Source organism: Botrytis deweyae, assembly GCF_014898535.1.
Source record: "Botrytis deweyae strain B1 chromosome Unknown BDEW_014, whole genome shotgun sequence".
Classification (NCBI taxonomy): Eukaryota; Fungi; Ascomycota; class Leotiomycetes; order Helotiales; family Sclerotiniaceae; genus Botrytis; species Botrytis deweyae.
The window spans coordinates 772511-797795 of NW_024066221.1; the positions used below are offsets into that span (position 1 = coordinate 772511).

The 25285-nt window shown below is 42.1% G+C and overlaps 9 protein-coding genes across 9 annotated transcripts; 6 read left to right on the forward strand and 3 right to left on the reverse strand.

Annotated features, from left to right (window-relative positions):
- Positions 1-61: 61 nt before the first annotated feature.
- On the forward strand, positions 62-2440 carry EAE98_006660 (uncharacterized protein; the record flags this gene model as incomplete). Its single annotated transcript, XM_038954283.1, has 1 exon — positions 62-2440. One exon carries the CDS (start codon positions 62-64, stop codon positions 2438-2440), a length of 2379 nt encoding a protein of 792 aa, XP_038809528.1.
- Positions 2441-5715: 3275 nt separating this feature from the next.
- On the forward strand, positions 5716-10404 carry EAE98_006661 (uncharacterized protein; the record flags this gene model as incomplete). The annotated part of the gene is made up of 3 exons (XM_038954284.1): positions 5716-8612; positions 8667-9831; positions 9948-10404. Exons 1-3 carry the CDS (start codon positions 6218-6220, stop codon positions 10402-10404), a joined length of 4017 nt encoding a protein of 1338 aa, XP_038809529.1. The 5' UTR covers positions 5716-6217.
- Positions 10405-12006: 1602 nt separating this feature from the next.
- EAE98_006662 (uncharacterized protein) lies at positions 12007-13351 on the reverse strand (the record flags this gene model as incomplete). The annotated part of the gene is made up of 6 exons (XM_038954285.1): positions 12007-12150; positions 12209-12353; positions 12403-12953; positions 13042-13152; positions 13248-13279; positions 13336-13351. The coding sequence occupies 6 exons, from the start codon at positions 13349-13351 to the stop codon at positions 12007-12009; spliced, it is 999 nt and encodes a 332-aa protein (XP_038809530.1).
- A 1348-nt stretch (positions 13352-14699) lies between these two features.
- On the reverse strand, positions 14700-15757 carry EAE98_006663 (uncharacterized protein; the record flags this gene model as incomplete). Its single annotated transcript, XM_038954286.1, has 5 exons — positions 15551-15757; positions 15256-15350; positions 15155-15178; positions 14953-15068; positions 14700-14874 (listed from the first exon to the last, which is right to left on the reverse strand). Exons 1-5 carry the CDS (start codon positions 15591-15593, stop codon positions 14700-14702), a joined length of 453 nt encoding a protein of 150 aa, XP_038809531.1. The 5' UTR covers positions 15594-15757.
- A 437-nt stretch (positions 15758-16194) lies between these two features.
- EAE98_006664 (uncharacterized protein) lies at positions 16195-16654 on the forward strand (the record flags this gene model as incomplete). The annotated part of the gene is made up of 2 exons (XM_038954287.1): positions 16195-16246; positions 16308-16654. The coding sequence occupies 2 exons, from the start codon at positions 16195-16197 to the stop codon at positions 16652-16654; spliced, it is 399 nt and encodes a 132-aa protein (XP_038809532.1).
- Positions 16655-18885: 2231 nt separating this feature from the next.
- On the reverse strand, positions 18886-19653 carry EAE98_006665 (uncharacterized protein; the record flags this gene model as incomplete). The annotated part of the gene is made up of 3 exons (XM_038954288.1): positions 18886-19026; positions 19099-19188; positions 19270-19653. The coding sequence occupies 3 exons, from the start codon at positions 19651-19653 to the stop codon at positions 18886-18888; spliced, it is 615 nt and encodes a 204-aa protein (XP_038809533.1).
- Positions 19654-21338: 1685 nt separating this feature from the next.
- Positions 21339-22058, forward strand: EAE98_006666 (uncharacterized protein; the record flags this gene model as incomplete). Its single annotated transcript, XM_038954289.1, has 1 exon — positions 21339-22058. One exon carries the CDS (start codon positions 21339-21341, stop codon positions 22056-22058), a length of 720 nt encoding a protein of 239 aa, XP_038809534.1.
- A 541-nt stretch (positions 22059-22599) lies between these two features.
- EAE98_006667 (uncharacterized protein) lies at positions 22600-22955 on the forward strand (the record flags this gene model as incomplete). Its single annotated transcript, XM_038954290.1, has 3 exons — positions 22600-22653; positions 22721-22837; positions 22911-22955. The coding sequence occupies 3 exons, from the start codon at positions 22600-22602 to the stop codon at positions 22953-22955; spliced, it is 216 nt and encodes a 71-aa protein (XP_038809535.1).
- A 929-nt stretch (positions 22956-23884) lies between these two features.
- On the forward strand, positions 23885-25285 carry EAE98_006668 (uncharacterized protein; the record flags this gene model as incomplete). Its single annotated transcript, XM_038954291.1, has 6 exons — positions 23885-24281; positions 24330-24591; positions 24643-24767; positions 24816-24922; positions 24974-25147; positions 25202-25285. The coding sequence occupies 6 exons, from the start codon at positions 23885-23887 to the stop codon at positions 25283-25285; spliced, it is 1149 nt and encodes a 382-aa protein (XP_038809536.1).

Sequence of the window (25285 nt, forward strand, 5' to 3'; positions counted from 1 at the left end):
TAATTTGTAATTTATGAATAACCAGATATAATACGAATTCCAAACATTGTCTAACGCCAAAATGGCAGCTACAATTCCCCTCTCCACTACAACATGCTTGACCTCCTCAGAAGCATTCAAATATCCGCTTCCCCAGATTCGCCAATTCCATCGCGATCTCACTACGGAGCTTGACGAGAAAAATGCACGTCTGCGAACACTGGTCGGGGGTAGTTATAGACAACTCCTTGGAACCGCGGAGCAAATCTTACAGATGCGCCAGGATATTAGCGAAGTAGAGGAAAAGTTAGGAAAGGTAGGGGAAGGATGTGGGAGAAATGTATTGGTTGGAATGGTTGGCGGATTGGGAAAGTTACAGAGCGAAACGAAGAACGGGAAGAAGGGCGAGGAGATGCGGGTTGTGGCTAAGATGAAGGTATTGGGAATGTGTGGGATTGTAGTTGGGAAGCTCCTGAGGAGACCAGGAAGAATAGAAGGGGATGGTGGGAGAGGGAAGGATTTAATTATTGCTGCGAAGGTATTAGTTCTGAGTCGATTGTTGGCGAAGAGTTTGGAGAATACGGGAGATAAGCAGTTCGTCGAAGAAGCGAAAAAGAAGAGGTCGGTTTTGACGAAGCGATTGTTACGTGCAGTTGAAAAGACATTGGTTTCCATCAAAGATGCTGAAGATAGAGATGATCTGGTACAGGCACTTTGCGCATACAGTTTAGCTACTAGCTCTGGCACGAAAGACGTTTTGCGACATTTCTTAAATGTTCGTGGTGAGGCAATGGCTTTAGCGTTCGACGACGAAGAGGAGAACAAACAAACCTCAGGTGTTTTGCGAGCTTTGGAAATATATACGAGAACTCTTCTAGATGTACAAGCTTTAGTGCCAAGGAGGCTGAGTGAAGCCTTAGCCACACTGAAGACGAAACCTTTACTGAAAGATGACAGTATTCGAGAGTTGGAGGGATTGAGGTTAGATGTGTGTGAACGGTGGTTTGGTGATGAAATTCTTTACTTCACACCTTATGTTCGGCATGATGATTTGGAAGGATCGTTGGCAGTTGAAACACTAAAAGGTTGGGCGAAGAAAGCGTCAGAAGTGTTACTGGAAGGCTTTTCGAAGACTCTCCAAGGAGGCTTGGACTTCAAAGTGGTTGTTGAACTACGAACGAAGATACTGGAGGTGTGGATTAGGGATGGAGGCAAAGCAAAAGGATTCGATCCCTCTATACTTCTAGATGGCCTGCGAGACGTTATAAACAAACGACTCGTAGAGTTATTGGAAACTAGAGTTGGTAAACTCCATCTAGTGGGGACGGAGATAGAGTCCACGTTGGCAACATGGCAAGAAGGAATCACCGATCTACATTCAAGTCTTTGGGATGAAGATATGATGGCAACCGAGCTCAGCAATGGTGGTAATATTTTCAAACAAGACATACTTGCCCGCACGTTCGGACGCAACGATGCCGTTTCAAGAGTCGTTAACAGTTTTCACACTTGGAGACATCTTATTGAGGAAATTGGTACTTACATTGATCAACTGAAAAAACAAAGATGGGATGATGATTTGGAAGATATGGAAGATGATGAGAGTCTCGAATCACGACAAAACCTTCTTAGCAAGGAAGATCCACAAATGCTACAAGACCATCTCAATTCGAGCTTAGAAAAATCGTTCCAGGAATTACACAACAAGATCACATCACTCGTGGACCAGCATAAAGATAATAAATCTATTGGAAAAATATCGGTATACATCCTCCGCATTCTACGAGATATCAGAGCAGAGTTGCCCAGTATTCCTACACTGCAAGAATTTGGAATCTCACTTGTCCCATCACTTCACGAAAATCTCGCAGGCATGGTCTCAGAAAATTCCGTCTTAACTCTTGCAAGATCTCTTAAGAAAAAGAAGGTTGCAGGTAGAGCATTATGGGAAGGCACACCGGAACTCCCTGTCCAGCCCTCCCCAGCTACATTCAAATTTCTGAGAGGTTTATCGTCTGCTATGGCTGATGCTGGGGCAGATCTATGGAGTCCTATTGCTGTCAAAGTGTTGAAAGTGCATCTGGATTCCCAAGTTGGAGACCAATGGGGTATAGCTCTGAAAGAAAAAGAGGAAGTTGCTAATGATGGAACGACCGAATCTCTTACCGAAGTACCAGGAACAGATGTCGAGGAAAAAGAAGGGAATGCTCCTGCTCCTGCTCCTGTGGTAGAAGCAGATGAAGAAAAACAGAAGGATTTACTAAAGCAATCACTATTTGATATCTTTGTCTTGCAGCAAGCTTTAGCATCACAATCGGATGACGAGGAAAACAAACTTACGAAATTAGCGGATGAGGTGGAGGCAAAGCTAAACCTTGAGGGGAGAGAAAAGAAACGTGTGGTTAATGGCGCGGCAGAGTATTGGAAGAGGTGCAGTCTTTTGTTTGGACTTTTAGCGTAGATCTTAAATGGATAGATGAGAAGACACTTATAATGAATGTTACGAATAGCTTACTTTTGGGCATTTATCCTTGTGAGTTCAATAGACTGAGGCGTCGGGCTCGTTAAAGCCGATTCTGTATATGAGCATAATTTGACGATTGTGAAGAATTTAGCTAGCTACATAGGCGCGTTCCATCTTTTCTGCTGCCGTTTAATTTTTCTAATCTACATTTGCTCGATTGCCATTTTTTGTTTTGCATTTGCCTGGTATTGTCGCTGCTAGTACAGCGACGTCAACAACAGAATTGCGATCTGATGGTTCTTCAGGCTCTGAGTGACGACTCCCCTATGTTCACTACTTGATTTGCAATTATCACCCTGCATTATTAAAGTGATATGGGCTACGACCTAAGGGCAAAAAATGCCTTTTGGTTTATTGGCGGATTTATGGCTTGACGGAAATGTAGGTAGGAGATTATACAGTACTCTGTTTACTGATGAGTCTGTATCGCAGGAATTTAGTATAGAATAAGTAAATCGTGTCATATGTTTAGAGATTATTGTTGTACTTTACTGTACTTTCGCGGTGCGAATGTTAACATTCCTCACAGTGTAGATGATTGGAAGTTTAATGCGGTGTTCGCGAGATAGAAGATCTCTGGGAATAGGATTATACAAGAGTATCTTCTAAAGCCTTCTTAAATGCTCCCTCGAAAAACCAATAAGACTCCTGGGAGTCTATCTCCGAGCTATAATGTATTCATACCTGTATCAGTTGATCATAGTCTCTTTACTAGGTATCTAGCTTTTTGAAAGGACGACACAAACTGTTTATATGCCCAATTTCTCCATTCTCCGTACCTGTAATGACTTAAGAACTAAGAAAGAGCGCTGTGGGTAAGGAATCAAGAGACACAAATCATCTATACTAATAATCGTAAAATATACGCATAGCGAGGGGATTTCCGAAGGTACGTTTTGCAAATGAATTGGATGTTTAGATTGCAGACATGTGATCGGAAGAGGACAATCACCAAGTATTGAGTCTTGATAGTGAAGGATACATATTGCATGAGGTTTGCATATCTGCGTATCTCATGCAGATGTGTGGTTGCAATAAGAATAATATGTATACCGATGGTTCGGCTCGTCACTGATTTTGGCGGGGATCACAGTAAGCTTGTTGTTGGTAATATCTGGATTGTTCCCGTGTGTAAACCAATAGATTAGCGGTAATTGCAAGTTTGGAGAAGAGACGAATGTAACTTCTTCGCTGTACTTTGTACAAACGGAACATTCTCTCAAATACTGGCAAATCATGTTGTAGGAAACGGATGCTATGTTATGCTACGCTATGCATGTCGTCTACCTTGTTTCCCACCGGGTCTACGGCACTAGCAGTAACTCGTCAAGTCGATGACGACAAAAGTTTGAAGATCAAGAATTGACTTTCTGCCTTGCATTCACCGACATCAGTAGCCTAATCTGTGCCGCAGAGTAAGTTCACTTGAAGTATGCCCCATTATGGTGAGCGATCAGATGGTGAAGGATTTGCAAGTATGGCACTATGCGGTGGGAGAAGTAGAAAACGGCAATAAGCCTAAGCCTCACTCTGACAGGCACGCACACACATCATGATGTAAGTGGGGTGGTAGGGCATATGGAATGTACCAAGACTCGACAATGGAAGGTGGTCAAAGATGGAGGAGGCGCAGACGCAGACAGGAGGACGAGGGAAACGCGCTCGAGACGAGCAAGTCATTTTGTGACCCAAATTGACATACAGCAGCTCAAATGCTGGGTACTCGTATCCACATTGAGCCGCTTCAGGTTCTACGCAACGCTACGATCGAAGGATTCCCCACCAGTAAACCACGTTTCTTGGCTTATAAGCTTCTCCTAGTTCTTACCCGGAAATAGGGCGTGAAAGATGCCAGATCGAGACACAGAGACAAGAGGAACAGAGATAGACATCTTTGACTGTTCAAGGGACATTGTTGGGGCCAGGAAGGAATCAATCTCGGTGCTGAAAATACAAAAGCGGTATAGTCCCGGAAAGGGGGTCGAGTCATCTCACCGGAGTACTGTATCGAATCTTGAACGAATTCAAATCATATGATTTTGCTTACGAAAATAGATTAACCCTTGCAGGACCTGGTTGCCGCCTCGCTCCTCATTCATCGAAACACGAACCACTGCGAGCAATGGGAGGACAAGAATAAACGTGTCAATCTTACCGACATTCATATCTGGGTGCTGACTGTGTCGAAAGAATATTTTTATCGGGAATCTTCTGGGCGGGTAGGGCTATGTTCCACCACCAAACGGAGGCATTATTCACAACGGGTTGGACCTTCCGTTATCTAACTGCAAGCATGGGCCTTTTCTCTAACAATTCTACAAAGTATGAGATGAGATGAGACTCATATATTGAGGCAGAGCACGCTTAAATTCACGTAAGCTGACTCTCCACTTTCATGACGACAAGGTACCATTGTGACTTATTCGGACACAGAACGGTTAACGGTACAGAGTAGATGGTTGACACACAAGATGATTTCTAGGCATTGATATCAATCAGGATCAGATTTCCTTCACAAATGTTTCTAGCCGTCATATCTCGTATTTCGCTCAAGAGACCTTGGTACATGGGATGGAAATGTGCCGCGATTGATGTGCACCAGCGGCGTTCAATCACTCCGCTTGCACAACTAAAGCATATCAAAAAGAAGCCAGAGTTCCTAATGTGGTGACAATGAGGGTTATCACATCGTTAGCTGCATGCTGTAAGCCACATCGTTCTTCCCGAGATGTGATGGTGGGATGCTATCGTCAATTATTGGTACCTTTTTATCCATCTTGTCTATTATGGGAAAGCAGATGAAGAAAATAAGGGAATAGAGGCGAGAGCGATCTTGTAAGGATCCTCGAATATGTTTCCCCAATTGTTCTCATAGCACCTTCGAGAGGAACGGCAGAATTGAGGGCTGATCGTCTTATACACTACTTCTCCTTCATCAACAACCAATCGAGCCAATCTCACAACCCCAATAACCACAAAGCAGGTCGTCTTACTGATTTGATTTTTTCGATGCTTACATCCGCGGCTGATTGAAAATCTATTTTACATATAAATCATTTTGTCATCAATCAAATGGGGTGACCGGCCCCCACACTTCAGCCGATTAACTAAAATAGGTCTGGTCGGTCTAGTCTATATTTCTTGGTATCGGGTCATTAAATTGACTGAGGTATGAAAACATTCACAGTACATTTTCGGATCTTACGTTTTCATTGGTCAATTTGCGAGTACTTCCTCAGTAGTAGCCTGATGAATGCTTGTCGTCATGTACGCCCCGTGGAAAAGAGGTACAATATTCGGCTCAGACGAGACATGGGACCTGGTGGCTGGAATCATATCTCAATTCCACATTCCTTTCAGCTTGATGTTACTCAGCCTTGGAAAACCCCTAACATCTTAACGAAGCCGTTTCTCCATATGGCTTATATTCTGTTGTTAAATACTACTCATTTCACAAAGACTATTGTTCTCTCTTGTTTCAAAAAATCACTTTTTAATTTCTCTTTGCTAAGTTTACTCATATATATATATATATCTTCATAGCTAGCGTTATCCGTTGAAGATCTCAGTCGATCATCAGAAATCCCTGCTGCGCGAGTGTATCGACATTCGGATCTCTAAATTTTGTTTCACTATTGAGCTATCAATACTTCAATTGAGGTTTCAAGTGTAACAGATTTCCACTGGTGTACCGAGACTGGTACAAATCTCATCATGGCGACATCTGAGCCCTTAGAGTTTCCCAATATGCCAAACGGTAAACAGCGGCGCAATGGGATCAACGCCAATGGGAAAGAACATGAACCAAATGGTGTCAATGGCACTAATTCAAGTAACGGTCAGAACGGTCATTATCATGAAGATAGTGGACTAGATGAATCTTTTGACGTTCTTAAAAACATCAATGGTCACACACAATCAAATGGGCATTGTTCAAGTGATGACGAACACCGGCCTCTTGACAAATCACATCGAATTGAATCTTTTGGTGCTCGTACTACAGCATCAGGGGGTCAAGCGAGACAACATTCTAAGATCCGGACATATACCGATGACCCAGACAGCAGAGACTTTCCTCGGATATCGAAACCTGTAGAGCTTCTGAGGAATGCTTATGATGTAGTGGTGATTGGATCAGGTTATGGTGGATCAGTTGCTGCTAGTCGTATGGCAAGAGCTGGACAATCAGTATGTCTCTTGGAAAGGGGGAAGGAAAAATGGCCGGGAGAGTATCCCAGTGGTACCAAGCACGCGATGGAGGAACTTCATGTATCAGGAAATTTTGCTCCGGGAATTCTACCGGGTGTGATGGTAGAAGAGGGAGATCCTACAGGTCTCTATCATCTTATATTTGGAAAGGGTCAAAATGCCTTCGTAGCCAATGGCTTGGGTGGAACAAGTCTTTTGAACGCCAATATATTTCTCGAGGCCGACAAAAACACTTTGGCTATGGATTGTTGGCCAAAGGAATTGCGAGAGGAAAAAGCACTAAAAGAATACTACGACAGAGCTGCATCTGTTCTCCAACCTCAAAGTTATCCAGAAGACTGGCCTGCGCTCCCCAAGTTGACATTACTGGAGAAGCAGGCTAAAATTCTAGGTATGCATGAGAAATTCTATCGCCCACCACAAACTACTCGATTCCTTGGAGGACCGAACAGTACTGGAGTTGAGATGTACCCATCTGCTTTGACGGGTATGGATTGCACGGGTGTTAATGATGGAAGCAAAAGCAGTACTTTGGTAAACTATCTCTCGGATGCATGGAATTGGGGAGCAGAAATGTTCTGTGAATGCGAAGTAAGATATGTTAAAAAACATCCAGACCCTAAACAAGAAGGTTATCTCGTATGCTTTGCATGGCATGGAAGCAATCGTGGATCTTTCAAGACGAATATTTACGAAGATCTTCTGTGGGTACATGCAAAGAAGTGCGTCTTCCTTGGAGCCGGATCCATTGGCTCAACAGAAATTCTTCTTCGAAGTAGGAGCTTAGGAATGAGCATGAGCGACAGAGTAGGCAAATCCATGAGTGGCAATGGTGATATGTTAGCTTTTGGCTATAACACCGATGAGGACGTTAACGCAATTGGTCGTGCATCCCCCGCAGCGGATAATCCTGTTGGTCCTACTATCACAGGCATCATCGACAATCGAGAGGGCCATGCAAATGTTTTGGATGGATATGTTATTGAAGAGGGTGCGATTCCAAAAGCACTTGCTCCACTATTTCAATTCATGCTTGAGAAACTTCCAGGTTCTGAAGCACCAGCGGATTTGACAACTCTTGAGAGATTGAGGCACACACTATCATCTGCAGGAAGTCGTTTCTTGGGTCCATACTACAAAAAAGGTAGTATTGAGAGAACACAAACATATCTTGTTATGAGCCACGATACCAATCAAGCCATTCTCACTCTCAAAGATGATAAGCCGTGTCTTGAGTTTCTTGGTGTGGGTCGAAGTGATCATGTCAGGAAAATCAACAACGTCCTCAAAGAAGCCACAGAAGCTGTCGGTGGAATATTCGTCAATAATCCATTTTATTCAACACTAGGCCAGCAAGAAATCACCGTTCATCCTATCGGAGGTGCTTGCATGAGCTCGGATAACACCGCACAGTATGGAGTTACCAATCACTTTGGAGAACTTCTCACTGGTAACGGTAGTGAGACATATCCTGGTCTCATAGTTTCCGATGCTGCTGTCATTCCCTGCGCACTAGGCGTCAATCCATTTGCAACAATTACAGCGCTGGCTGAGCGCTCAGTTGCTCATGCCGCGAAGAACCTCAATCTTAGCATTGATTATGATACCAGCAATGGTGTGTTGGATTTGTTCGGCGAACCGAAGTACGCTCCCATGCAATTGCAGAGTTATGGCACACAAAACTTTGAGGTCGAGGAAGCTACTAAGATGATTGATGAATCTGAAAATTCCAAGACAAGCGGGTTTGGTTTTACTGAGGTGATGGAAGGATTCGTTCATATTGGAGAGAATCTGAAGGGCGATCATCGAGAAGATTATGAAATTGCTGCCAAAACTGCTAGGGGGCTTTGCGAGGCTTCACGGTTTTTTTTGAGTGTCAAAACTTTTGATACACGCAAAAGTATGTAATTTCCCCTATTTAAATCTCATACCATTACTAACATCGCTTCAATAGTTGTTCATCGAGCAGATCATTCGGCTATGTTGACTGGCACATTCGTATGTGCTTCATTGCCCGGTAGTCCTTTTATGGTTCAACGTGGAGACTTCCAACTCTTCAGCGTCGATCATCAAGCTCCTGGTACTCGAAACCTAACATATGATTTCGATATGACCTCTACTGATGGAAAACAATTACACTTCCATGGTTTTAAAATTGTTGATTCATCAGTTGCTCTTGGACCATTGAAATTCTGGACCGCCGCATCAACATTATACGTCACCATCACAGAGAAAGATGCCAACAAAACTGTACTAGGAAGAGGAATGATGCATATCCAACCCAAGGATTTCTTATCGCAAATATTCACACTCCAGGCTTTTGGTCGTAACTTCTGGTCTAGAATTCAATCCACCACAAGCTTTATGACTTTCTTCGCAAAACAATCGGCCAATCTCTTCTTCGCTCCATTTACATATCTTCAGTACCCATCCGTCACCTACACCGGCTACATAAACGAAACTCGTCCCGACGATACTATCCAAATCGTCGCCTCCGACAATGTGAAGACCCTTCTCCACGTCTGGGAACCCCAAAATCCGAATATTGAAACCAAAAACCTCTTCTTCATCCCCGGTGCCTCAGTCGATCATCAAATCTTCGCGCTTCCAACCATTGAAGTAAATGCCATCAATTATTTCACCCGCGCTGGCTACCGCTGCTTCGTCGTCGTTCATCGTATATGTCAACTCGCGGTTGCAGAAAATAACTGGACCACCTTCGATGCGCGTCTAGATATCAAAGCCTCGCTCCAATGGATCCGCAAAGAACATGGCCATGATCCTATCTATACAATCGCTCATTGTATGGGCTCTGTGGCGTTTTCGTCCGGACTTCTAGATGGTACTATTCCCGCGAATTGGATCTTAGGAGTTACCTGTTCGCAGGTCTTCATGAACCCAATTTGGGCAACTTTGAATTTGGCAAAGGCGCTTGCGGGTCCCATTCCCTTTGACAAGTTGTATAAATTCTTTGGAGGGAATTGGTTCAGCTGTAGTAGTACGAAGGAAGATTCATATTTCCAACAAGCGGTCAATCAGCTGTTGAGATTCTATCCCGATAAGAGGTGTGAGATTTGTAATAATGTTTCGTGTCATCGCTGTTCGTTGATTTTCGGTCGGTATGTATTTTCCCTGTCCCTTACTCTTACTCTTACTCTTACTCTTCAACTTCAATGAAATTGAAATGGAATTGAAATTGAGATAGAAAACAACGCTAATCAAAATACACCCCTAGTCTCTGGAACCACAACAACCTCAACGAAGCGACACATCGTCAAATTAACCGATTCTTCTCCGGCGTCAACATGACTTGTCTCCACCTCCTCATGAAAATGGGTACCATCGGACACGTCACCGGCAACGCGCCGCTCTTCCACCCGCTCACCTCGTCTAAAAACATCCGTCGTCTTAAAGGTATCCCCTTCTTCCTCTTCTCCGGCTCGGACAACAAAGTCCTCAATCCAGAAAGTACGACAAAGACGCTCGAAATTCTGAGAGACGAGAATGGCGGAGGGACCGAGTTTGAAATGTATGAACGCACCGAGATTAGAGGGTATGGACATTTGGATTGTTGGATGGGCAGGGAGGCGTATAGGGATGTGTATCCTGAGGTTAGGGAGCGCGTGGATAGAGTGTGCAGGGGGCGGGAGTATAGGTTTGAGGGGAGTGTGGAGGGGAAGAAGGGGATTTAGGGGAGAGGGGGTTAGGATTTAGGTCGGAGAAATGAGATTTAGGCATGGAGAATTAGGGATTAGGGATTGGGAAAATGAACCCTAAATGAGAGTGACGTATGCTGTATGTAGTATTAGAAATCGGGATGGGATTGGAATCGGATTTGGGATTGGGAATAGGACTGGCTCCGGGTTTTGATATGTGGCATGAAGGATGAGGAGTTTAGGCGATGATTTGTTGTGTTTCAAGTTCCTAGGGATTTAGATAGGACCGGATTGGATTGGATTGGATTGGATACGGTTTTGATGGATTGTTCTCTTCTTCTCTTCTTTTATTCTCTCACTTCCTCTCTTCTATACCTCAAGATCTCGTTATTTCATATGATACAATACAATCCAATCCAATACATCCAATCTACTTTTACTTTTACTTTTACTTTTACTTCTTCTATTACTTTTACTTCCTCTTAGATAACCTTATATACATGAAATCTTAACATAGAATCTTGATATAAGATTATATACATACATACCATACATACATAAATACAAAATTCTCAACTATATTCATTCATCCTTCCATCCTTTCATTTTTCATCTTCTCAACTTCTCAACTTCTCAACTTCTCAACTTCTCAACTTCTCAACTTCTCAACTTCTCAACTTCTCAACTTCTCAACTTCTCAACTTCTCAACTTCTCAACTTCTCAACTTCTCAACTTCTCAACTTCTCAACTTCTCAACTTCTCAACTTCTCAACTTCTCACCTACAAATTATCAATTATCAATAAATAATCTCATATACTCTTGAATATCCAATATACAAAATACAAAATCTACTATTTCTCATCTCTCATCTATTATCTATTATCTACTGCTATCTACAAATTCTAAATCCCAATAAATCAAACACAACGCAAAAACCCCGAGATTCAGAAACTAAGAACAGCGAAAAGAGGGATATAAGAGGAAGAATGGAAATGAAGAAAGGAAACCTCTTGAGCCTCTTATAAACTTACTCCAGCATTTCAAACAGTCCAGACTACAGAATACTCGGGCCTGGTTCATTTCGACACAATCCATAGAGAAATTTCAGTTTTTAAAAATCAACTTCATTTCATTTCTTGATATCAACTCCGTGATCAACGCTATTCCATTTCCCTGTTCCATAAACTCATTGATTCTATGGCTCCGATCCGATATGAACCCACCCAATTCATTTCCTATCCTCTCAATCCCATCCCGTGGATCCAATATCTATTTTTGATTATTTCATTATTTCATTCCTGTCATCCTCTACTTCCCTCCCACCCTTCAACCTCTCCTTAGACCTCTTTTTTATCCCACCTCCATTCTTCCATAACTACCACTCTCGAAACATTCCCGAAGAAGAATAAGAAATGAAGTGAAGCCAGGAAAAGAAAAGCCTCCAAATCCCTCATCCAAAAATCGAAAGAACTTCTCACAATCTATCTAAGCAAGACGCCAACGATTAGTCAAGGAACAAGGAAATTTTTTCTGCTAGAGGCTAAGTTTCCATCGCAAACAACTTTATTCTTTTCAAGTGCCTGATTTGAAAAGTAGGAAGGAAGAAGAAGAGAGGTAAGAGATCAAGATAGGGAAACTACTTTTGTTGAGGAGGAGCATTAGCAAAGGTAACGCCCTTAGAAATGTTACCCTTAAGACCATCAAGACAGGCGGCCAAAAGTTTCTTTTCGGCGTCGTTAATGTTGGAGAGAGGGTTTTGAGCTTTTTCGGCACCGTTTGTCTATATGATAATTAGCTTCCTTAATCTCGACTTCAATAAGAAGTAGAAATAGACTTACGCCGAGTTCAACAGGAACAGAGAAGAAATCGAGGCCAGTCTCTTTGGCAATAGCCTCACCACCTGGAACACCTGGAAGGTAGACGAAAGTTGGCTCGACAATACCCTTCTCACCATTCAAGGCCTTGAGAACCTTCTCGGCGAAACTATTATCTGGTCAATGAAATCTTTTAAATTTTAGATTTTTAAACATACCGGAAGCCAGCATAGGCCATAGAAAGAGTAGCTGATCCAGCACCATCCTTAGCCTTGACAACTTCATCACCACCAAATTGAACTCTGTTAACCAAAGCATCCAATTTGTCAGCTGGGATGTCAACACTTGGCTTAGCTTGGCTGAAAAGTGGGACAATGGTCTCTCCAGAGTGACCACCAATAACTGGGATAGTCAATTCTTGTGGGTTTGCCTTTCCGACAATTTCAGCAACGAAGGTCTCAGCTCTAACAACATCAAGGGTAGTGACACCGAAAAGACGTTGAGCATCAAAGACTCCCTTGGCCTTGAGAACCTCAGCGGCAATTGGGACAGTAGAGTTAACTGGGTTGGAGATGATAAGGATATAGGCTTTTGGAGCAACATCTGCGATGATCTCAATGAGACCCTTGACGATTCCAGCATTGATGTTGAAGAGATCATCACGGGTCATTCCTGGCTTACGGGGAATTCCAGCTGGGATGACGATAATGTCGGCGTTCTTGAATGCCAACTTGGCACCATCATCCTTTGGCAAGTATCCAGTGATTTTCTGTGTAGTTGGCATAGATTAGCTCCTGATATGTCTTCCTTCCCAACACTTCCGAGACTCGTCCCATTTCTTCGGATTGTATACGTACAGCTGGGCTCGAGATGTGCGAAAGATCAGCGGCAACACCAGGAGTGTTGACAACATCGTAAAGTGCCAGCTCGGTGATGAGAGGAGAGGTCTTGAGGAGAAGAGACAATGGCTATGGGCAACACGATAACAAATTAGCAATCTATTCAATGAATCCGCCTCTTCTGAGTTTCATCCAGAAGATCCAATAAAGTAAATAGAACTCACCTGTCCGATTCCTCCGGAAGCACCAGCGACGACTATGCCTCAAATCAGTATCTTTGCCATCTCAATCTTGCATAATAAAGATACCTACCAGCTTTGAAACCCATTTTGAGATATGTGAGAGTGTGTAGAGGTATGTGTATGTGTGTATTTGTATTGATTTATTGAGGTATTGAGGTATTGAGGTATGTGATATGAGTGTGAGTGTGAGTTGTAAGTTCTGTCCAGTCAAGAATTGTTAGTAGTACTTCACGCCAAACAATCCGCTCACACCAATACCCCGCATTGCCTCGCCCATCCAACAAATTGGACCCCTCAACAACTCCAATCCATCCACCCATCCATCCACTCATCCAATCTTCACTCTTCACTCTTCACTCTTCGACTTATTAAATAGAAAGATATACTCGTACATACCTCAGGTAATTAAATTAATATCAAAGTCTTTTTTATTTCTCTTTCGATTTACTGTAATTCTCTTTTCCCACCAGAAAACAGCGAATCGGTCAGTCTTTATTCTCCAATCTGAAGTCGGTGAACTGCAAAGCTTACCTATTAAAAAGGGTCAGAAGCTCAAACAAAATGGATGATCTGGTTGGTTCTGATTTGGTTGGCTGGAGGGGTAAAAAAGTCGAAGGGTGCTTGCTATAGCGGGGCAATTCTTCCAATCTCCCTCTCTCATTGGATCCTTGGGGATACTTGGGGACCGCAAGAGGGAACTCGGGTCTTACCTTGTTACACCTGGGCAGTCGTGCGTTTCTTGGGACTTCTTGGTATTGGTAGGTTGGAACTGGACTGGTAGGTTGATAACTGAGCTGAGTGGATAGTGAATATGGATAGATGCTAAGTGATAAACACGTGTAAAGTACCGGCCGCCGGTAATGAAGAGATATCACATCACATCCATTTCAAATCGAGGAACATTGATGGTTTATATAAAAGTGCCACCTTGGGTAAGTCTGGGGAAACGGTAATCTAATTGTCTATATTGTCTACTGACCGAGGCATAATTCCCTTCGCTTCGGAAATCTACGGACGCGTCTATCGTTCTTCCCAAAGACATGTGCATTATGAGGGGAGAATGCTCTACGAATTGTTCCGGTCATCATATTCACATGTCCACATATCGCAATTTGAGCTTGGGAATGGGATGAGTACTCTTCCGTTGTGGATTGTGATGCCGATTGCTTGAGCCTTCCTTCCGCTTGTAAACATTCAATCAACTCCACCGTCTAGTCTCACAATCACTTCACAGCCATCACTTTGAACTCCATCCAGATTTCCAAAAGCCATCATGATGTAACCGATTCATTGAAAACTAGTTTGTATGTCTGTCTCAAATGTCATAAAATAGACCACTCCACTCATTAAGAGTACCTGAGGAACCAGACTAGACCCAACCAATTGAACAATAATCAATTCCCCCATTCCCCAACCAGATCAAATTGGTATCCTTTACTCTTCCTTCTCAGCAGCCTTGGCGGCCTTGGATCCTCTAAGCTTTGGTGCTGGGGCATCTTTCTTAGGGGTTTGGGATTCGAGGATAGCGGAGGAACGGGCGACGGCTTCAGCACGGAGGTCAGATCTGTATCCACCTTGGGCGACGGTCTTTGCGACACCAGCGAAGGTCCTATTTTTAGGAAAAGTTTTGTTAGTATCAATTTTCATTCCTGGGTTCGACGAGATTCCATAATTGGATCAAACGTACTTTCTGCCGGACTTGCTGTAGGTGGTCTTGTTCAAGCTAGATGCTGGCTTTTGGCTGGCAGAGGTCTTCTTGGTGATCAAAGTAACACCCTTCTCAGATGGGACAACACCGACGGCCTATCCATAGACTTAATTAGTACCACTCATTCCATTTCCATTCCGCTATTTGTCTTCGTCGTTGGGGGATCATATTCGTATCGTACCTTGTCGTTGACGAAACCAGCATACTGCAATTCAATTAGCCTTTATTCTTGTTGGAGAAACTGCGATAGAGATTGCTGTAATCATCCCGATGATTCCGTACCTTTCTGGAGTGCTTGTTGGTCAAGTTCAAGGGATCTCTGGAGAAGGTGCTTCCACCACCAGTTGAGCGCTTGACCAAGAAAGCGTTCTGGGATCCTAGATAAATTCCATAACCATCAGTAATTGTCCATCTCTATTCGATTCTCCTCCTATCTTCGCATCCTCTTCATGTTCGAAACTGCAATCCAACGATTCCCTCTTGAGTCCTTTCAACTCCCCTCAAGTCCCTTCAATCTTCGACCCCAAATTCCAATTCCATCCCTCGGCATTCCAACAATAAAAACAGGTAAACGTACTGGTAACCTCCCAGATCAAATCAGCGGAAACGTATTGAGACATCTTGACGGGTTGGTGAGTGAGAATTGAGGAAATTCTTTTGGTCGTTGGCGGTAGTCGAAATTATGTCTAAGTCTCAAGATCTTGTCGCAAAATCGTTAAAATTCACGAATCACTGAATTTGTGCGTCCAATCAGATTTCGTCTCGCTTATCCTATGTTAGTTTTCTGTCTGTTGGCCTGTTGTTGACTCTTGATGCCTTACGGCTGACTCATCACAGAGCTGCATAAATAAGGCATACAGGAAGGCATTCGTCACTCTTCCAAGCTCGAGCCAAGATTCAATCGCATGCGGAAAGGTGGCTGTGAGGTTTGGACGGTTAGAGAAATTCAATACACTCAAATTATTCGGATAAGGCGGGCATCAACTGATGAGCTGACGTCTTGTTTCTAAAAGCGAGGTTATCGCCAGATTCTTTTCTTTCCTTCTCTCAATGACTACCTTTTCTACTTAAATTATTTTCCTTTTTTGTATCGCCCATCACCTAACACCTTTGCGACTACGAATACGATTTGTTGAAAAGAGACTTGGAGATCAAGGATTCTACAACTGTTGACCAACTGCGCATGAAATTCAAAAGCCTCCGGCGACATTAAAGGTCAAGATGGCATACATACTCTATACGACCGTCTTCATTTTCCTTGTTATCTCTACTAGTAAGTTTCACTCCCCCAGGATAAACTATTTGAGACAATGAAATTACTAACACTATTCCAGTCGCCTTTATAACCCGCGATCGCTGGTCTCCATACATCCCCGAACATTACCTCGAGCGTCTCCCCCGATTTATGTACACGCCCTATCACGCACTTCCCCATTCCTTCGAAAACGACATTGAATCTGGTTTGACCTCTTCAAACTTCAATCTCTCTCAAAATCTCCTAGATTCGGATCCACGAAATGGACTTTCAGATAATGGAAAAAGAGAAATTCAGTCAATCATGAAGAAAAAGAAGGTCAACTTTGATGAGGCGAGGAGACTGTGGATGCAGGAAAGTTTCAAGAGAGAAAACATTGGACCGGATGGGAAGCCGAGGGATCCAAAGTTTGTGAGCTTTTCGTGAAGAAAGAGGGAGAGCAGATATGGATATACGTTCTTCGATGAACAAGCTTGTTTGGCCAAGAGACACGATGCGAAGGACTGTCTTATCGAGGGTTTTTATTCCAATATGGCTAAAGTCCCAAATTCCGGAGAAGACTGGAAATTAGGAGAGGGATGAAGAACGAGAGAGGACAGGCGATTGGATTGGAATACGGATCGGAGATATACCCAGGAAGGATGAGCAGGACAGACCGGAAAGGACTTGGACGGGGATGGGATCTGGGAGGCACGGAAAGTTTTGGATTTTCTAGCGACGGACTTGAATTGGTACTGGATGTCATCAAGCAAGTGAAAATGGCGTTTTGAGGTTTCGAATCCGGCATCATAGTTATTCGGGAATTACTACGTGCCAGTACGAAGGCGCATTTCTTTTTTACTCCTACAATACTTTCCTTCGTTAATTTTTTTTCCTTCCTATTTCATTTGTCAACATCGAAACCATTATTTGAAAGAAGAAGAGGGGTTATAATACCCACTTGTGTGTACATTATTATAGGGAAAAGAAGTTATTCCATCATTCCTACATGTTACTTTAGGTGTCCAACAATGTGGATTTTAGCTCTGGCAGCGAGGAATTCCTGATCAAAGTGAGTTGTGAATGTTGAGCATTTGCAAGACCCAAAACAATATCCCAACGATTTTGAAGATTAGAAATTATAATACCTAACTAACCCTCTCCTACCCAACATTTAAATCTCATAACCTGGCTGCTAGCTAGCTAACCCTTACGAATTTGATCCTCTTCGGTAAATGCTCTCCTCCCCTTTCCCCCGTCCCCTCATAAATATAATCCAGACTAGAAGCGAAACAATCTAATAGGTAGGTAGATATACACCAGAATCTAGCCGAATATTGCGAGAAGACGCGAAAGAAGAAAGTACATTGAGGCTTTGATTGATCAGTCTTGTTGCATATCTAGGAAAGATTGCTGTTATTTTTATGATTGGTGAGTATATAATCGAATAGGAGAGGAGTGCTAGATAGGTGGGTACCTAGTTTTAGTAGGAGGTTTTTGTTGCATATCTGTGTAAGGGAAATGAGTTGTTATTTTTATGATTATTGGATACTCGAGAATAGAGGAGTAGATAGGTAGATAGCGAGTGGTGGTAGTTTTTTGTTGCATGTCTGAGGGAAATCAGAGTGTTATTTTTATAAATACATATTAAGGGTTCGGCCCTCTGCATTATCCTCTTGGTAGAGGAAAGTAGTGCTTTGTTGCATATCTAAGGGAAACGGTTTGTTATTTTTATAATTATCAAGTGCTCGAGATTTTCTATGTGCTTAGAAGAGCGATAAAGTGCTGAACGAGTGGTTTTATTGCAAATCTGGAAATTGACGACTGTTTATTTTATGATTATGGCCAGCTTTGGTGACTGAATAGATGGATTCGTGGAATGAAGTGGGAAGGCCTAAAGTCCGGAGAGGGGGGAGGAAGAGAGAAAATAAAATCATGGGATTATTTGGGTTTTGGAGGCTATATAATCAAGAGGTCTGAGAGAAGCCTGTTATTTGTACATTCCCTCGACCTTGCCCTCGCCATCTTTTCATCTAAAATCTAGAGTGCGAGAAAGGAAAATCCCGTTATAAGACAGGGTGAATGGACCATTAAGATGTGAGTGCAGGTAGCAATTGACTTTGCTTTTATTGTGAAGCAATGCGATATGAGGACCTCCAAGTATATTGTATTCAACGTACGTGAGTTCTCCTAATTGCATCTGGCCATGAAGTGCCTGCTTAGGGGCCATCTCTCTTGCTATTCCCCCACAGTAAAACTTCACTACATTGATGACGTGGATCTTCTGGGCAATCTACCATCGCCCATTGCCTGAGATCCTGACGACAACATCGACAGCCGGATATGTCTACTACCATAACCGTGCTGTTTCCTAGTTTGACCAGTCCCTTCCTATGACGCCATGCTAATCATTATCTAATTCGGTTCCATACCTTGCGATGCCATCTCGCTAAATCGCAAATCGCTAAGTCGCAAATATTATTGTACTATGATGTACATTGTGGTATGGTATATCTTTATTTTTCTCGTGCTCTCTTGGCATTCGGCTCTGGGTAGTGTATAATAGGGATTCTCTAAAGCCCATCACTTCTTCATATTACAGCCGGCCGACCTATTGTGTGGTTCTGACAGCAATAGCAGATTTTATTATATTGTTTCCAATAATCCAAATATAATCATCATTTCCCCGTGGTAGTATTAACAATGCTTTTAATCTGGAATGTAGCACCCGGCAATTCAGTTGTTTCCGCTTGAACGGTAGCATTTATACCCATTGAAGCGAGAGCTCCACGAATTATGCCGCAGGGGAAGTATAAGAACTGAATGATTAAGTGTTAGCTCATTGCATTGCGAATTTTGGAGGCATGTGTGAACAAGCAAGAGATACTAACAGGCTGAGCGCGTATAACTGCATTTCCGCCTGGCTCTGTGCTCATGCGCGCAAAGGGCCGGAATGAATGGTCTGTCAGGACGTAGACTCCCTGTTCCCTCATGTCAGTGTATCAATTCATCTGTGCCAACCAAACAAATATCCGTTGCACCCAGAAAAGAGGAGAAAATACCCTATGATTCGTTTTCAGATTATCAATCTGTTTCCTAAAAACTAACATCCACAAATCCTTGCACAGAAACTTAATAACATCCAATGTATCTGTAAACCGAGGTCGGTCTTTACTAAACCGCTCCACGAGACCCAATCCAACACGATACCCGAGACTTTCGAGACGAAAAAACACTCGTTCGCGTTCTTCTTCTTCTTCCATTTTTGGAGGCGCAGATGGATTTGGAGAGGACGAAGATGGTGAAGAAGGCGCATCGAGTGCGTGTACAGTACGGTAGGCCAGAGGGACGAGTTCGATAAGGAGGAGGTCCAAACAGGAGGAATTGAGGAAGGTGGCCGTGGGGTCGGAGGCATTGTAGGGTGGAAGAGGCGATTCGAAGGACATTTTTTTGAACTATTAATAGCAGGCCAAGGTACGAATGGTTTGGTGTGACTTGTTTTGGTTTGCGCAAGGAGGATGTAGAGTTGAGTGGATGTGGTGATAGCAAGGATTGTATGAGAATAAGTAAATTGTGCAGAATTACTTTGGGGTAGATAATTTGCGAGAGTGCGTGTATATTCTGTAGTCGCAAATGTAGAGAGAGTATAAGTGATGAGTTGGTGAGGTTGCAGAGGATTGCTATGTCGGATAGCTGAGTAGCTTACTGAAGGGGATGATGCTTTTGCTGTGATGCGGCCAGAACGTCGGTAAGGTTACGGTTCGCGAAATAATATTTCCGCGCCGTGATTTTAGAATCTTCGACGAAAATCATATACATCGTGATCGTGCCAGTGAACTTATCTGAATTATTCTTTAATTCTATCTTGTGAGAAATGAATAGTTTCGAGATGCACTTAGACGTTACAAGATGTGGAATTTCACAAACTGTCTATCAATGACCAATTAGCAACACCAACTGACAGCTGTGATCAGATATCCCACCTCCAGATCTTGTAGTGAGGGGAGAAAGTTCTACCCACCCCAAGCAAATGTCTTGCTTAAGTTTTTAGCTACATTGTACGAAATAAATTTGATACGGATCAAGTTGATGTCACTGCAATTGGTATGATTATAGTTAATTGGCCATATCGATCCGGATTCAATCTAGCAGCTCAAATTGACTGCGTATGGTTCAGTCTCACAGAACATCATTCATCAACCTCTCTTGTGTAACAAACATTAGCTTAAAAAAGCTCAAGAGTTAAATGAAGGCTGGAGCCACATTTCAGTTGCTGATTCAAGCATAAAGAATCTGGAACGGGCGCAAGACGGCTACAGGCCGCCCGACGCAGTACTCCGGGCCTTGCTGCCTTATGAACGCTCCAGAATATCATTTTATCGCCATAGAAGATCTATTTTGGGAGCTTAAACTTGTATTCTTGTTGGATTGAAATCATTGGATAGGCCTTTTGAAAGATGATGAATACTAACAGTATTTGACGTACAGTGACCCACAAAAAATAAGGGCCGTAACTTAAAAACACACCAAAAATAGCCATTTTTCAGTGTTTTTAAAATCCTCTAATTCTGTATCGATTGGATATTTAGATTTCAAACTTTTAAATATAATAAATATTTAATAGAAGTTTAATTAAAAATAAATGAAATGTTTTTGAAAATTTATTTGATCTTGATATTTCGATTCGAAATCGAAAAAATCAAAAAATCAAAAAGTACAATAAATTTACTAGTAAAAATGTCACAAAATCGAAAATTTCAATTCAATCGATTTTAATTAATTATATCAAAACGAAATAATTTAGAAAAAAAAATTCGACCTTTTTTTTTATTAAAATTTATATAATTTTCTATATTCAAATGAAATTTCATTATAATAAATCTAAAGACTTTCTAAATATATAAAAATAAAAAGGTTGAATAATGACAATTTTTGGTGTGTTTTTGAGCTACGGCCCTTATTTTTTGTCTAGTACTGTAAAGAGGCCATCACTTGAGATACATAAGACTGAAATTTCATGTTTTAAAAGTACCGAAATCAACTACTTTCAATCATCTTCATCCACTAACCGAAATACAAAACGATAACTCATCTCCATTCACGATCAAACCTCATATCAACGTGTGTCATCATGTCATTGATTCCATCTTCTAAACACAAATCGAAACGGGGGTCTTCTGACCACAATAAATCTTCAAGCGCATCAGAAGCTGGCTCAGTGAAGCTCCTCACAACATACCCGGAATTCGACCAACTTGTCAAAGATCTGAAACAGTTCGACCTTTCCCTAGATTCGGAATATAACCATGGAAACAAAGGCCTCAAAGCGCATGAAAGTAATTTTCGAGAGGCCATAATAGACCTGCAGAGGGCATCGAAAGCTCTTGCAGATAAGCTTGAAGAGATAAGTAAGCTTACGGCACGAAAGAAGCGTCGAATGGACCGGTTAGACTTGTTGAAGAAGGATTGCGGAGCTGGAATGGATGACGCAGAAAGAGTTTGGAAGAAATGGCTAGAAAAGCAGAATGAAGAAGAGGAAAACGAAAAGAAGCAAAAGAGACGAGCTGAGGAAGCCAGACGAGGAGCACAAATAAGAAGTCATCCGGAGAAAAAGCCTTACAAAGGGCACTGGTCTAAGTGGTCTGATCAGGATGAGTACTTTTTACAAAAGTACGGCACTAAAGGATTCAAACCTGAAGATATGCTTCTGGGGGATAACGGGTTACAGGGGCAACTAAAGAATTCGCTGCAGAATATCAAGTGGCACGAGAATCCCAAAAATGATTTGGAGTTGATCAGCAGGCCCAGAGAGAAAGGCTTGAGTACTCAAGAGGTTGGGACGACAAGATAAAGGTAGGTAGTCAAGAGATTGATTGTTATAGGGGAGGATACGATCAGAATTGATATTAAGCGATATCTTTCAAGTCGATCTGGTCATTTCAATCAATTTCTTGTGACATAAGTGTAGAGCGAAATCAAACTTGAAGCTCCCGAAGTAAACTCTATCTCCAATTGTGGAATTCCAAATGAGAAGTTATCAACTGAACAGTTCATTATTCTCCTGTGATTCCACCTTGTGCAAGCAGACTTAACCGAGCATTCAAGCAGATATGGATGCATTGGCTTAAGAATGATTAATTTAGTGACGCACATCATCACCGTGAATCTTCAACACTTCTTTATTGTGCCTTGAGAAACGCCATGTTACAAAGATTAGCGCCCTACAGATTCAAAACCTCCGGTTGTGGGTGATTGATCAGCAAATATCAAATGTATCCGAGAAGTATCCGTGCACGTGATATCAACGAGAGGTATAAGTCTTCAGCTGAAGACCTCAAGCACTGCGACTCAGACTGACTTAGTGGGGATATTACTCCTTAGACATATACACAATGGAGATTTCCGAGGACGCTACTAGGAATGCAACAGAAGCGTTGGTTCTCGAGGTATATATACCAACACCCATATTCGTGGATTTGTCCCCTTACTCATATTAGTTAACGCACTTAATAGTTCCATGCAACAGCCGATTCCCTAACTACAAATGGTCTCGAGAAGCTCTATGGTAAGAATGCTACACTAAGATATGGAAACGAAGAGGAAGTGGAAGGAGTAGATGGAATCAGAAAAGTATACCCATCACTCTTTATTCTACAAGCGCAAACTGTATCTTGATCACCAATCTAATCAAAAGTGCATATAGTTCTTCGAGGGTGTCTTTCTTACTGCTCAAAAGCATGAAACATGAGCTTGTCGATGTTGGTATGTAATGCCGTCTCAACTACTAGTTGCGAAGTTGTAGTAATCAATGTGTGCTAGATCGAATTGGAAACAAAATCTACCAATCTGTTTTCATTACGTATGTTGTCGAGAATGATCCAGAAGAGAGGGAAATCAGGATACCAGTTTTGGGAAAAATGTTTCTCATAGAAGATGGAGAGGAGGAGGGAAAGATGTCGAGGTTTGAAGTGTTTGCAAACCCTTCGGAGGTGTTCGCGAGGATAGAAGATATTCGTAAAATGACGTGAAGCGATTGAAAGACAATTTAATGTATGTCAGCATCATCAGATAAGAGTATGTTGGATTCACCTTTTTATCGCATCCCTATGCTAGTCTGGGAAGGAACGTCTATGAATTTGTGGGCGTCGCTGTATCACAATTCCTGTTAAGAACCATTAAATACAATGCTTATGATATTGGTATTTTTACTTCGTTCACTTTCCCATAATTTGATCACATCTACCACCTACCACCTAGCCTACTAGGTATGTTTTCTCTCTCTTCCTCATCCTTCCCCCTACTCCATCTCCTCCACAATATATCAATTACCTTTCACAAAATCTTGCAAATAAATTCTCTCCATTATATGATTCATTTTGGACCATAAACTTTCAATTCTATTGAAGCTTTTATCCACCATACTTAGCGTTTTTCAACCCTCCAACACACATGAGGTTTAGATAGTATACAATCTCATTCTGCGCACCTGAAACAAAGCAAGTATCTATTTCTTGCGCCGTTTTCTGATAATTATTCAGAAATCCTGCGATCCTAGTGGATTGACAATTCTCTAGAAACCTTCCCACTCATCGGCACATATCGGTACTCTCTAGCAGTTTACATCACGATTTCAAAAGCTTCTGACACTATACACCCATCCAAGAACTCAAAGGCATCATGGCAGCTTCTTTGGGTGAGTCATATGAACGTTTCTCTGTTCGTCTGCCACATTCCGATAGTAAGAAATCGCAATACCTCGATGAGTACATGGAAGTTGGGGAAAAAGACCCCAAAACAGGAGAACTTACGCGGTTTATCTTTTCAAAAGAAGGAGAGTTTGGTCTAGAAATCACGCTGAATGCGGGCTTCAACCATGGATATTATGATGGTGTTATGGTAAAGCTGTCAGATGTCAATTCCGGGGATCTAATTTGGCAGAAGAAATACCCAAAGTCCAATGCGAAGGAGCCAAGTCAGCAAGATCAGAAAATTATGATTGATTCTATTGACCACGCAATAATTGACGGAAAATTGAGGTCTAAAGTTCTCATGAAATTAGCACCACCAGTACCAGGTATGTGCCATATCTTCAAATATGCAATTGCTGGTCTAAAATGAGTAGAAGATGATTTTATCAAGTCTGAAGCTAACGAAACTCATCGCTACCCTCGTATGCTAGAAGGAGTCTGTATCGGTATATGCAAGTATAAGGGAGCTGGCGATATTCCATTGACCAAGGAAGAATTCGACCTGAAGCTCAAAGAACATACGTTACAGTTAGAAAGCTATGCTAGAACTGATGGTAACGGTTCTTTGGATACTCTGAAAAGAACTCTTGTTCATCGTGAAGTTTACCAGAAACATAAAATTACACACAAGTTGAGGTAAATTTTCATTTGATTCAGTGGTGATATATACACTAAATGTTTTTTCAGATTAGTAGATGGAGTTGCAGTCCCAAACGAAGACATTGAGGTATACTTGACCCCTCCAACAAACACTAAAAAGCTTTTCAGGTACAGTGATACACAGAATTTCTATTACTTGTGGCGGGGTGAGAGTAAGTAGAACAGATCCATGGACTCAAGATTTCGACTGACGAAATCAGAGTTCTTTGATACCACGGCTATAGCCCAGACCCCTATTGCTCTAATTCGACAACCCTGGGATTTTTTAACTCCCAGAGAACGAGAGAAAGCATATGGAGAGCTTTCGGTGAGCTGATTCTCAGTTTGTGTCTAATGTGATGTACTAAACTTGTAACAGAAACATGATTTCCAGCAAATTTGGTCTCATCAGTTTAAAGCACTTGGTCCGAAACCTAACAAAGTAGCTACCGATGCACTAAAGAATCAACTTCGTGAAAACCTACCAGATTATTGGCGCTCGTGGCATAAATTGTACTCGTATGAAACTTCAAGAGCATTTAAAATGTTGCAGGTATGTTGCAACAAAATATTAGCATGTGTATGACCCCCAACTTACCTGAAATAGGAGAGGCGTCGATTTCTTGACAGAGGCGAGGTACCAGAAGATTCAGAACTTATTGGGAAGTCTGAAGAAGCCCCATTAAATTAG